A 14,007-nucleotide genomic window follows, 5' to 3' on the forward strand; every position below is an offset into this window, starting at 1 on the left:
CTCAAAGTGAGTGAGAGAAGTGGAATGAATAACTGTGAATTTTAGGTTGAAGGTTGGAGATAGGGGAGGATAGATACTAAAATTGGATGAGACCATTGACAGAGGAAGGACCTGAGTATCTCTGGGATTTACGACTGAAATATCTAGAGGATTTGTTAAGAACTTTTGCTCAAGTATTTTGAAATTCATAGGTGAAAAAGCACTATATGAAAGCTGGATATTATTTTGTTCAATCTGGAGGTGCTTATTTGTAGAAGACATCATAGTTAATACGAAGTGAATTTATTCAAAGATGTATTAAAAACTAAGACTGAATCCTAAAAGGTGAGATGGTTATTACTGTAACTAGAAATTGAATTCTTGGCATAAACCTTGCCCAGATGGGAAGAATAAGTGAGCCTGCTTTCTGTGACTGCTCTCAGCACATATGTATGTGCATGCACAAAAATGAGGACATAGGAGGTGTTGGAAAAATGCCTTGTGTAACAGGCTGCAGCAGAGAGCACTAGCAGCAGTTTAAATTGAATGCATAACATACATTGATTCAATTTATTTCAGGTGTTTGGTTGAACCAGATCCAAGGTATTTTTCTGTATGTAGCAGTTACTCTTACATTTTTCAAAGAATTGACTTCTTTTTTTCTCAGTTATATATCAAATAAGTGATGCTTTGTTTTTATATTCATCATACCTTATTATATTTGAACACCTTAATTCCTGGAATCTGTTGGTCCTTGAAAAGACTTTATACTGATTTGTGTGCAAAAGGCCTGGAGTTTTTTCACCATTTCAATCAGGAATCACCTTCGAGACTTTTAGTGTATTTCATCGAGGAGAAGATTTTGAGAATCTAAATATAGCCACTAATCATAACAGAATCCATGTTGCCCAGAGCTTGCCATTAATTAACACACAGGGAAATTGAATGACATATGGTCATACTTAGTTTTTAGTCTTTGCAAGATGGGGATAGAATTTTCTCCTTATTTAGTTTTTTTAATTAAGATTTCAAGTGGATAAGAATTTAACAGCAGAGATATAAAACACAAGATTTAAAAGGCTTATTCTGTAATACTGCTATACTACTTTGCAACACTTTTTCTCATCCTCTCAGTGTAAATACATCTTAGTCTTGAGTGGAACCTGTAAATTCATCACCTATAATTCAAAAATACTTTTAACAGATTAAGGACTAATTTACTTTAAGCCAGGGTTCTTCACAACTCTCTGCCATCTGTGTCTTTTAGTTTAGTGTGTTGGGGCTTTTTTTAGTGAATCCTTTCACAAAACTAAAGTGATGTGAATTAAAACAAAGTGACTTCTTTAAAATTTAAACCACATTTTCAAAAACCATACTGTCAAGAAGGAAATTTGGTTTTAATAACTGAATTTACAATACTTCTAGGAGTCATCATTTTTTATGACTCAGAAGAACAGACTCTGGTGTATTTATCCGTATCTTTCTGAGTTAGCTTAAATTGGAAGTCGGAAGTTAGATTCTTAGTATTTGCTTAGTTAGGAGACCAGGACATACTTACTATAAACTATGAAGTTTCAGTCTAGCAAACAAAATATATATACACAGGCTCACACAATTGTGTGTATGCAAGATTTTAAATATAGGAAATAGGAATTGCCTCCTCCCTTAAACTCATATAGTTAGAGAATTCATAAAGAAAGTGAATGACAGAGAAAATGATTATATAGAGTCAGGTGTCTCCAGTGCACGTTTTGGAGTAGGGATTGGAAGAGTATTTCTTTTCTTTTTAAGCATGGTGAATGGACAAATGTTAGATTAGGATCTAAATTCAGGGCTCGGGTTAGGCAGAGGGAGTTGAAATTGCCAGGAATAAGGATGATGCTGCAAACCCTTGCCTATTTTATGTAATGATCGGCCCAATAACTTTTTCTGAGAACATTTCTCCCAAATTATTATCCTTGAACAAGATAGTTTTGAGGCCCTTATTAGGGTTTAATGTGTACACTTAAGGCCGTGTAAACGCTTGGCTATGTTTGCTAGTACTGTGCATGACTGTGAGGTGGTGCTTCTATAGATACGCTTCAGAATTAGGCAGCAGTTGAAGGTTCGTTTTGAGGCACTATACATCCGAACTCAACAGTTCAATTCCTAAGTAGCAGTTTGGCCATCTATTTTTAATTCTGAAGCTTGTAAGTAACTGACTACTCAAATGCTTTTATTCAATGTACTGAATCAGAGCATTAAGCAGAAATACTGTTTGCTTGTGATACTTCCTCCATTTGCAAAAATGTATGCTTCCTCTTGTACTACTAAAGCTTCTTCTTCTGTGTGCTTTAGTCCTATTTTTGTTTGTGTTACAGTTAATTTGTTACATTTTTAGGAACTGAAAGTAACTTATTAATTGGGACACCCATTTTTTTTCTTGCTACAAACTAAAAACCCTAGGAGCAAGAGAGAATTTTAAACAAAAATTCTGCTGTATGCATCACTAAAAACATAGTGTTTGAACATCATCCTAAATAGCTGATTAAACCAGCATGAAAGGACTTAGTGTCACCTTTCTGATCTATTTCTTTCTCCTTTTCCCTTTTGAAAATATTTTAGGAAATTGTCAGCAGCTTTCCATCAAGCACTACTATCTTTCTGTCGGATGTCAGCAGACAGCCGTTTGGGATCAGAGGTATGTTTTCTAGTTGACATAAACTAGAAGATCCTCTATTCTGTGTAACTAGAATAAGTATTTTGTAAGGAGACTTATTAGAATACGTAGAGAGATAAATTTATGTGCCTGAAATTTAAGATACAAGGATGTGCTTTCAGATTTCGCTTAAAAGTGATGCCTGGTATGTAATTACCTATGTAATTACCAGGAGCTTTGAATCCCTACAAACAATTTCATGCTTTTGGAATTGGTTTGTGTGCTTCTAGATCCAAAACTTGCAGCTTATTGTATACATGTAAATTAAATATTTTCTTGAAATTAATCAGTCTGTTACATTTATTTTATTTTGATCAGAAAAGATATTTGAGGGCAGGTTTAGCTCAGCTGGTTAGAGCATGGTGCTGCTAATGCCAAGGTCATGGGTTTAATCCCCGTATGGGCTATGCTGAGGGTTGCGCTAGATGATCTCCAGAGGTCCCCTCCAACCTTACCATTCTATGATTTTATGTTTCTGTGCTTCATTTTTCTAAAAAAAAAAAAAAAAAAAAAAAATACTTGGCTTTCTAGGTGTCTCGGATTGCAGACAGTGAAAAAAGTGTCATGTTAATGTTGGGACGCTGCCTGCCTCACATTGTTCCTAATGTACTACTTGCAAAGCGAGAGGTGAGGAACTTGTGGTTTTTATTGTTAGTTTTTTTTTCTTTCTTTCTTTTCTTTTTTTTTTTAATCTTTGCCAGGATGTTTTCTTTTTCATTTTGAAGATACTGTCTTTATTTCATGAAAGTCTATTACTTGCAATCATATTCTTACTTTTGTGCATGCATCTCTGCTCCTAGAGAATGGTTTTACACCTCTGTCAGGTGAGTTCAGTAAATCTGCATGATATCCTAATATTTCTTCCTTTGCTTAAGGCACCCATTAGCATTAAGCAAGACTAACTGTTACTGTAGGTCCATCTATTTGTTGTAGCACAAATGCTATTACATCAGAGAAGACCATGGTTAACATATCCCCAGGTTTTTATAAATAATATTATTTCAAATATTAAATTTGGTTTAGTTTGTCTATTGGTTTTAATAAGGATTAATGTTCAGATTCTTTTGCAGCACTTCGTACTTCAAGAAAAAGCTATTTATTATCTTTCTCTAGAAGCTCCAGGTGTCAGCCAAGACAATGTTGTTCATCAAAATCACCTATTCCTTAAAACAAACAAAAAAAAAAAAAACAAAAAAAAAACAAAAAAAGTAAATTTCCATAAAATTTTTCTTTAAATTTGTAATGAATCTACATAAAATTATGAAATGTGATGTTTATTTTTAATGTAAATGAAGTTGGTGTTTACATTGCACACTCTCTAATGTAAGAAAGGAAGATTGTGATTGAAGACAAAAAATTACTGGTTTGATTTTGCTTTGTTGTGAATATTGCACATGATCAAAAGCATGTATTGAAATAATTAAGCAAAAATGCAATAGGCCTATATTTAATACTGAAAGAAGAGGTTTGAAGATGCACAGCTTGTTGAGTAAGTTTTAGCCTTTGTCTAGGGGACCTACAGTATGGTAGACTTAGTGCATTTTGCATAAACTCATTCTAAGGCTTTGAAAAAACCTTAAGAAATTTGTACTGATCCTATAATCCAAAATTTTATAGCATACAAGTAGTTATGAGCAGTTGACATAACTTCTGAGATGTACCACATCTTAAAAATCTCAAACTTCATAAAAGATGATTTTGGTTTTGTTTGTTTGTTTGTTTGTTTTTATTTTCTAACTAGATGATCTGGAAATTGTTTTGTTGGTACTCTTCCAAAATAATACTGTGAATGTTCCAGGATCAGTGCTTAATTTCTGATTTCTTATTTATTCCTTTCCTTCCCTCTGCTTGGCAGGATGTGGTATTTTGGCTTCTTTTCACAGCTTGTAGCATAATCTGTGTAATGCACTTAATATTTTCATGACTTTCTAGGCTATCTCCTACTTGCTTTGTTTTACAATCTAAGTTATATATGGTTACATGCATCTTTGCCTTACATGGACCATTAACTGAAGATTCCTCAAGTGAGAAATGTGTAACTGGATTTGTATGGGATGGTTAATGTTCTCAGAATTGAAATTTACTTTAATAAAAAGCTTTTCTCAGTAACCACACAGTGCTATCACTATTGTAAATTCATTCAGGTGTAGTAATGGAATTTGAAGCAAAATTTGGGTAGACCTTCCGTTAATTTTTATTATTATCGGTGTTACAAAAAGCGTAGTTAAGAAATAAGCTATCTTCACAAAGGCGCAGCATAAAATTGTCCTGTCCATAAAACCTTAACATTAGAGAGCTTTAACCCAATTTTACAGATAAGTGATGTAGAAGTATTAACAGAAGATCCTAACTTGAGAAAGATTCTTGACAAGTTTGGGTTGTAATAAAAGAGATGCTCAGTCTTCTCTGAAAGTACACAACGGTAGCATTGTCTTTTTTAAAATCTTACACTGTCTTGTGCTAAATAAGAGAATTAAACATAATTTCTGTGATAAATCTCTAAAGTACCTATCTGTTGTTCTTAAAGCATTCATCATGTTGATAACAGTTGCCAAATCTTAAATTGTTATACTGTTTGTTTTGGAGAAACTGCCTTTATGGAGGCTAACAGTCTCTAAATAGATGTTGACATTTAGCAGAGATTTGGAGGCCTTTCCACCAATACCTTTTACCTTCCTAAAGTCAGTGGCAGCCTGTCTAACCCTGGTAGTAACTGCTTCAGTAGATAATACAGCTGACAGATGAACAACTGGTTGGTGGCTGATACGTTTCTGAAATTACTTGTTACTTTGTGAGTTGGTGCAGCTTTGATTGTTCTTTGATGCCTGTAATTTAGGTTCTGATGAAAGATAAGAAAGAAGGAGAATTTGGAGTGTTGAATCTGGTGGCTGAAGAGAAAATTTTAATTTTTTCTAAAAAAAGAAAAAAAAACAGCTCAACAGGGTAAAAAAGACAACATGTAGTATGTGTTAATACTCATACACACAGTTGATAGACATGAAAATTCTGTATATAGACATAGATATTTAATTTTATTTCTACCACAACTGTCTGATTTAGTGCAACTGCTTGGAAATTTGTATGTGAGCGCACATACAAATGCATTCCCATACATATACACAGTCACATACAAATGCACTCACATACAAATGAGATTTCAAGCTAAATATTAATTGGAATGAAAAGTAAAAAAAAAAAAAAAATGCTGAGAACCTACTCTTTGGAAAAATAACTTTGGGTACATGACCTGTGATAATGTTTCTTACAGGTGATCAGCTTGGGTTAATGAAATTTCATTTGCATTGCAATCTACTTTCTGAAACATGTTTAAACTAAAGTACACTTAATTTTTTTTTAAGGCAAGGGGAAGGAGAAATGGGGGGAAAAAAAGAAAAAGAAATTCCTTTGAGTTGTAAATAGAGAGAAACAATCTTTAAAAAATTCTGCTAGTACAAAGTAGTTCAAAACTGATTTTTCCACCTTCATGAGATATAAAAATTGGTATTTTCCTGTCAGATTGCAGGAGTACCTTGCTTATATGTACAATTTCTACTCTCTGCAATACCTAGTCTGAGCAGGAGGGAACGTTTTGGCTTAATATCAGGATCTTATTACACTTCCCTTGGGTTTTTATATCTTTCAACTCATTTGGTATTCCAGGGTAGTTTCTACACCTCTTAAACTTTCAAGTTATATTATGCAAAGCATAGTAAAATCATGGTAGTAATGATAGTTGGAATGTCCTCTACTAACTTTTTGCTTTACTTCATTTATGGCATTGATAATGTTAGAACAGAGCATTGTTTATTCTTTCGTAAGTTCAAAGAAAGGTAATACAATGCTAAATCTGCAGACTTAGAACTGGTGCCATTCTTGACTGTAGGAGAAGAAAATAGAGCTGTAGATAGTTAGCATTATCACATAGAAACTACACATTAACATGATTGAAGCACTTTAGTACCCTGACATTTTTATAGGTAGTTGTCGCTTAAAACAAGATGAGGGTGATTATGTTACTACAGATTTTCATCAGGCTTATGCTCTGAAATTTGGATAAAATATTGGCTTTGTTCAAAAATTTTAAGAATGCCATGTCAGAGCTCGAAAGTCTATTTAAGTGGCTGTTTTCAGACACTGTGCCAAACAGAAGCCATAGCTGCTTATTCTGGTTGGATATGGATAGAGGAATAGAAGTTTGAATGCCCGAGCATGAAAACTCTTTTTAAACTATCAAAAAGAAGGTGGTTGTTTCACTGCATAAGGGAAGAATAGGAAAATTTAAATTAACAGTTAACATATTTTCTATTAACTCTTTGAAACTTAAGATGAAGTAGGCTCCTCTGTAGTTTGCTTCTGGAAATAAGCATACTGGTGACCTCAGCCTTCTTTTCTGGTTTGTTTTTACCTACCCCTCTCTCCATGTATGAGCAAGATGGAACTAATTTTTAGTTTAAATCTTCTCATTATCTTACCTGGATATGAATGGCTAAGTTAGTTTTTTTAGAATGCAATAGTTCTAGGCTGTAAAGTATCCCTTTAATCTGAAGTCTTCTACTTAGTCTTTCAACAACATGTCCTTGAACATAATATAGTTCATAGATGCAGGTAGTTGAATTTAATGCTTAGAGTGGAATTGCCCATTGGTACTAGTTTTATCACAGTAGTTTTATATGCAGATTAATGAATGAACAATAGATATAAATAAAGAAGTACGGGTTTTCTTGTTTTGTTACTTTTTACAGCTGTAAATGGATTTTTACATAAAAAGATCTCTTTGGGATGTATGAGAGACAGGGTGTGGATCCTGGGATACCAGTAATTTTAATCTTAGAAGCTTATGCTGCTCATTTTGAGTTATGTGCTAATGCTACAATTATTTATTTTTTTCACTGCATGAAAAGGATGAATTCTAAACTTAAAATACATCCTTGCATATGAGACTACACATCAGTAGTTTATTTGTACCTGCAGCTATTTCAGTTATAACAGTCATGATTATTTCTTTTACTGCTTTTCAAGGGCTACATTACAGGGAAATTTTCATGTAATACTGATTTATAATGTAAGCTTTGACCACTAGAGAAAATTTAAAAGCACATTTACAAAATGTGGTCCTAGTTCATATATTATTTTGTTACTTGTTTACTATATTACTAAATTTAGTATTTGAAATAATACAAAATGTTATGACCCTTCCAAGCTATTAAAGTCACTAATCTTGAAATTTACCTTAATTAAATTTATTCTTTGAGATAACTATTTTGCTTGTGAATGCTGCAGCGTAAAGACATTGATTGGTCAGAGAAGCTTTGATATGTAAGACTTGTTAGAATGTTGAAGGAAAAATTATAATGTGAGTAACAACTCTGATAGAAAATATGCTATTGTATAAGAAAATTGTCAGCAAAGTAGACAAAAGCTTGCTATAGGAAGCGTATTTTTATAAAAGTGAAGATCTCTAATACTTTATATAGGCAGAACTGTTGTGCATCTAGTTAAGGTAATTAGTATTTGTTAAAAAGTGACCCTTCCTTTGACTGTAATGAATAGTAGCTCTGTATGGCAAACAAAGGTTGCCTTTGAGAACATGCATCAACTCCAATAATGAACTTTGTTCAGAGGTAATAAAATATGTTACTTTTCCCTAGCTCTTTTTTTTTTTTTTTTTTTTTTTTTTTTTCCCTCTCCATTGTTATAAGATGCAGGATACATGTTGCCCAAAGGTATTTCGGTATGCTTTTTGCTATGAAGATGATGAGCTGTTACCTTTGGGAGACCTATGTGGATATCCAAAAGTAGATGTGAGGGAAGATAGGTCATTTAAATTCCCCAGCACAATGTATTAGGTCACCTTCGTAATCTTGTTAGTGGATCACCTGTGTGAAGTTTACTTTATGGTAAAAACAAAGCATCTTATTTTCCCTCCATTCTACACTGGGGGCAGGTTTAGCTCAGTTGGTTAGAGCGTGGTGCTGATAATGCCAAGGTTGTGGGCTCAATCCCCGTATGGGCTATGCAGAGAGTTGCACTAGATGATCTCCAGAGGTCCCTCCAACTTTACCATCCTATGATCTCCTATCTGGATAGTTCACAGATATAAACTCCCCCAAATAGAAACTTACTTTTATGGTAGTGGGAGTGAGACCTCTGGCATGTGATATTTTATTTCCGGGTTCACTTACCAGGTCAAAAGTGCTAGGCATGTTATAGTGGCAATCTACTATGACTCTAATGAGAAAACATATCTCATTTCTGAAAACTGCTTCTTCTGGTATTGTTGACTGGTGTCAGTGAGAATTAGTTACAGTTTTCTAAAGTAAGGGGCAATAGGGAAACAAGGAGCTTTAGGATGAACAGGGAATTATAGATTGCAAATTAAAGAGAGAAATAAAGATTTTTTTTATTTTAATTTCTCACTTCTCACTCAACTCTCAGCACAAGTGGTATTCCTTCCCAAGGAAGGCATAACATAAATATGAAATAATTCATAAACATGAAATAGCACTGGAAGTCCTCTCCTTGATTACTGATCACCATATACAGTCTCCATAGCAATAAAAGTCTTGTTAACAATTCTCCTGAATTAACCAGCCAAATGTTTACATTATGCTGTTACTGAAAATGTAGTATTTTTTACAGCACTTCTGTGCTGGTTTTGCAGATGAAAAATGCATGATTTATTAAACAAGTCTCAATCTAAAGCATGACACTTAGCAACAGAAAGGAATAAACTTGATCATGCCTGTAGGATGCTTTTGTACAGCAGTGTACTTAGTCATTCTGAATATCTAGAGAATAATCTGTCTCTTTTTAAGCCTTTGGGAGACTTCACTTGACCTATTCTGTCTGCCTATAAGAGCAGTTGAGGTCCTCGTGTCCCACAGGAAGCCCCTTTCACCTTCAGTTTCACTCTCCCTTCCATGAAGTCTATAGGGAACATGTAAAACACTGTTCAAGACTTCTCAACTGTTTCTCCGCTCCCATTACTAGAAGGAACTGTAGAAGCACTGATGCAGCGATGCAGAGAACGCTCTCTTCTCCCATATTATGCATGAAAGAATGTGACCAATGGACAAGAAAATACAGCTAATGCCATCTGCTATAATAACCAACTTTCTGCAAGGTAAAGAAACAGCCTTGTATCTGCCCCATATTAATGGTTCTAGGTTACTCATCAGGCTTTCATGCATAAATTAGTATCTAGGTGAATATTCGTACACGTTTTCCTTTCATACAGATTCAACTGGAAATTGGAGTCTTTGTGCCAGTTTCAACAGATAAAATAAAAACCCAAATCCTAAAACTTAAACGTTTCTTTTCACAGAATATATATATATATATATATTTTATATATATATTTTAATTATCTATCTGCTGTTAAAAACACTTAAGAACCAGAGCAGTAAGGTGATACGAACTTACAGTTCAATTTCAGAAATTTGTCTCAGTATACAGTGTTGCCTAGTAGTAAACAGTGTTACCTAGTAGAAGAGAGCTTTCAACAGAAGGAAGTTTAGTTCTTTGGGCTTTTTCATTTGTAAAGTTTTATTTAATATACAGGTCTTCAATTCACCTTATTTTATGTTGTGTCCTACTTACTTAAAATTCACTTTAAAATTCTGAGAAAAAGAAATGTCTAAGTTCTTCAAATTTGTTTCTCATTTCTCTTTCCATACTTTCAGATTTTTGAAGCGGTAGATAGAATATTTCTACATTCATTCCTCTGTTTCATCCTAAATTCTCTGATCTGTATCATAATTATGTTAAATCTTGACAAAATATCTCCCAAAATGTTAAAGTCCATTTTAGGATGTCCATCTTGGTCATCTTCAGTGGAAAAAAGCACATTAAGTATAACTTTTGTAAAATGAAAATAAGAGATTGTGAGGAGTTGATTAAGTAATGCTCTATTTTAAACACAGGAGAGAGTATTCAGAAAAATAAAATATTAGGTAGCATCTTTTTCATGTTGTTTCCCCATGACCACTTTATTTGATAGTTTTACCTCTCAAGTGCATCAAAAATAGATCGCTTGAAAGCCTGCTCCTTAGGCAGAAACTTGCATCTCCTTGCAAAGTTATTACAAATAATTATAGCCTTTTCTAGGTTTTATATAATCTAATCTAGTAATTCAAGAAGTGTTTCTCAGTGTCATCTGCTTGTTTGTTGCTGCTTATTTATTCCCCCAAAGAATTTGTGGAAAGTGGGGATGGGAGGGGGAGAGAGGAAGCCTTCTGATTATTTGCCCATGCTTTCTTAGCAACACCTCATGTGTCTTGTTCTTCGCCCTCTCCCTTGCCCTCCTTCCTACTGTGACGTTTCTGTCCGAAACAAGATTTTATAATCGTGTAGAAGTTGTGTGGCTTCCAAATTGGGTGGGATTAAAGGCTCACATGAATGAGGTCAAGGAAAGGGACTTCCAGGCCATGTTTTTCAAAACGCTTGTTTGTTTCTTCTGGGAATGAATACCATTAGATTTTGAAGGCATATTTAGAAAGGTTTTTGCTGCTGTCAACAGCCTGTCTTTCCTTTCAGTTAATGTTTTATACAGTATTTTCTTGATCATTTGTTCTTTATGGGAATTGAATTGTTCTAAAGTTTTTCAAAAAGGAAGATTCAGCTTCAGATATTACCTCTGGAAAAATCCCTTTAAAAAGTGTATAATGCTCAGTCATCATAAAATATATGGTATTTGTCTGCAGTCACCTTTATTAATGTATATGTTTCTTGATGCTTATTCAAACTTGTACACAAAACTGCATGTATGCTTAATTGGAAATTTATTCTATGGCATCTCAAATAGCTTTTCCATAGTAGCTATGTTTAAACTGTAAGACTTCTATGGAACTTTCTTCAGTTCAGTAGGTAATGAAGAAAATTTAAGCTACTGTTGTCCTCTAATTCCAGTTACAGGTGACCTGCATATGTTAATTGTAAACTTTGCAGAACTTTTCATGTTATGTCTCGGTTCTCCCCTAATCCTTCTTAGGGGAGAATTCATTCTAACTCTTAGACCTTCATGTTTTTCAGATCACTTTGTAAGAGATCAAGACTTTAAAATGTCTTCTCTAACTGTTTTGATGTTGTGTGGCTAAATTTATCATCTTAATTTCTTTTACCATTAATGAATATATGCCCAAAGCATTTTTACTTTGTTTGGTTTTCCCCCACCCACAACTTTTTAGGAATTGATCCCACTCATACTGTGTACAGCCTGCCTTCATCCTGAACCCAAAGAGAGAGATCAGCTTCTACACATACTGTTCAATTTGATCAAACGACCAGATGATGAGCAAAGGTGTGTTTGCGTTTGTGTGATACGGGACAAGAAGGAACTTTTTTCTTTGTCAAAGAAGCAGAACTAATGGAAACTGAGTATTACTGGATATTTTAATCAAGTTTCACTAAGCTGACATTTTACTGCTATAAAGTCAAGAAATTTACATAAACTTTGGGACTTTCCATTTCGATGAACAGAACTTTCATATGCAATTTGTGGTTATTGAAATACAGGGATATGCTTGGAAAGCTGTAGTGTAACATTTCAGTTCCTTTTTTTGTAAACATGAACTGAAATGTTTTCTGAAAATAAGCTTTAAGATCATAAATCTTAATAATCTTAGATACAGAAATCAATAACTTTTAACTACTGCCTTAACATATCATAATAATCCATGTGTTTATAAGTTAACCTTTTATGTTTAGTGTGGGAAAATAGCATGGCGGTTGCAATAAAAATTCAGAAGATTGAAGGAGAGTTTTGATTTTGACAAGTGTTCAGACCTTTGTTTAGTTAAGATTAGAAATAAAATATAATCTTACTTTGTTTGTTTGTTTTTTAATTTAGTTCTTCCATAGTAGTCAGGGAATATAACTTTATTTATACCAATCTTGGTAAGATTAACCTTAAGGTTGAAAGACAGTACCCTAGCTGGTGTATTTTCTTCTCTAATAATGAGAATATTTCTCATATTTGGTGATCTGTAGTTCTTCCATTGTTTTCCTTAGAAATGTTTTGTAAAGCATCTGTATCTATCATTGCCCTATACTGTCTTCAATTGAATTAGTCTTTAATGAAATATGTAGAAAGCATTTTTTGAAGATTCTCTGCACCTGAAGTTTTCTAGTGTCTTTCTAAATTGTTCCCATGGTAAAATTCAGAGATGAGGTGCAACTGAAAGAGATGACTTGGAGACTATAATAAATAAAAGCCATTTATGGCACAGTAGCACCATGCAGACTGAAAATTACACGAAGGTCTGGTCTTTGTTCTACCTCAGATTCTCCAGAAATCTGCTTCTAAAAGCCTGCTGTTATCTAAAATATTTTCAATACTCTATGCAGTTTGTGAAGATACAATTAAGTTGTGATGGGGGCAAGCAGGAAGTTGCATGTCCTTTGTAGTCCCTTGTAGTTGATTTTTCACAGGACTGGTGGTATCGCTTCTCAGCCTTTTGGCTAAAAACATCAAGTGTAGTTTGTCGAATGGATTTTCTTTGTGCCTAGTTAGCTGTGGTTAGGTTTGTATTTCCCAACAGCTAAGAAAGAAGAGATTCCAGGCTGCTTTTTCCTTTAAGTTGCTCATTCTTTGTTGTGAAGTAGAGATGTATCTCTAAAATGGATGACTTATCTCTTATTTAATAGAAGAATATGTAGTGCATATTTTTCAGTCGGTACTATAGTGCCTTTAACTATTTTAAAGATTTTTATATGTATATGTTACAAAAACACATATTTTCTCCTGGAGAGTATAGCAGAATATCACTTCCAAATTTTTTGTTGAAAACCACAGAGAGTCTGAATACTACTAAGAAAATATTCACAGTTTATTCCAGTCAATATTTTATGCTCATGTTATATATTTGTACCAAAGTATATGTTTGCGTGCTTGTTTTGTGCCTAAATATATTCAAATAATATTTTAGTGGTCTTATGCAGTATGACGTAAGCAAAGACATTCAGGTTAAATCGCCAGAAGAGTGTCATTTGCTCGTACGTTATTCAGTCAGTTTCCACCATACCATGGAGACCTACAGTGTACATTAAAGTGACAGATCATGGAAGCTGACTTTTATTAGTTTTTGAAATGCACGAGGCTGTGAAACGTGCCATTGCAGTTACAGTAATGAACCCATTAAAATACATCTTTTGCTCACTCATAAGTATTTGACCGTATAAAGTATGTTAACAGTCATTTGGAAAGCTTATGTTGTACTTGTTGTCTCTGTGAAAGGCATTTTGGTGTGTGTACAGATGCCATATCACCATGATCTTGTGCATTCATTATATATAACAAGCTCACTTTTATCTTCAAGACTTTTCCTATTAAT

General features: G+C 33.8%; 1 protein-coding gene across 5 annotated transcripts in view; it reads left to right on the forward strand.

The window, feature by feature from the left end:
- Positions 1 to 14,007, forward strand: part of RELCH (RAB11 binding and LisH domain, coiled-coil and HEAT repeat containing) — an 80,697-nt gene that overhangs the window by 31,901 nt on the left and 34,789 nt on the right. For 3 of the 5 annotated variants that reach the window (XM_062569847.1, XM_062569852.1, XM_062569848.1), the window contains exons 9-11: positions 2,584 to 2,659; positions 3,209 to 3,304; positions 11,863 to 11,975. In XM_062569847.1, coding sequence (XP_062425831.1) covers positions 2,584 to 2,659; positions 3,209 to 3,304; positions 11,863 to 11,975 — 285 coding nt within the window. Of the gene's footprint in view, positions 1 to 2,583; positions 2,660 to 3,208; positions 3,305 to 9,709; positions 9,801 to 11,862; positions 11,976 to 14,007 lie in introns of those variants that run through there. The other 2 variants (XM_062569849.1, XM_062569850.1) reach the window with 2 other exon arrangements.

The sequence above is a fragment of the Rhea pennata genome, chromosome 2 (assembly GCF_028389875.1).
Source record: "Rhea pennata isolate bPtePen1 chromosome 2, bPtePen1.pri, whole genome shotgun sequence".
Lineage (NCBI taxonomy): Eukaryota > Metazoa > Chordata > Aves > Rheiformes > Rheidae > Rhea > Rhea pennata.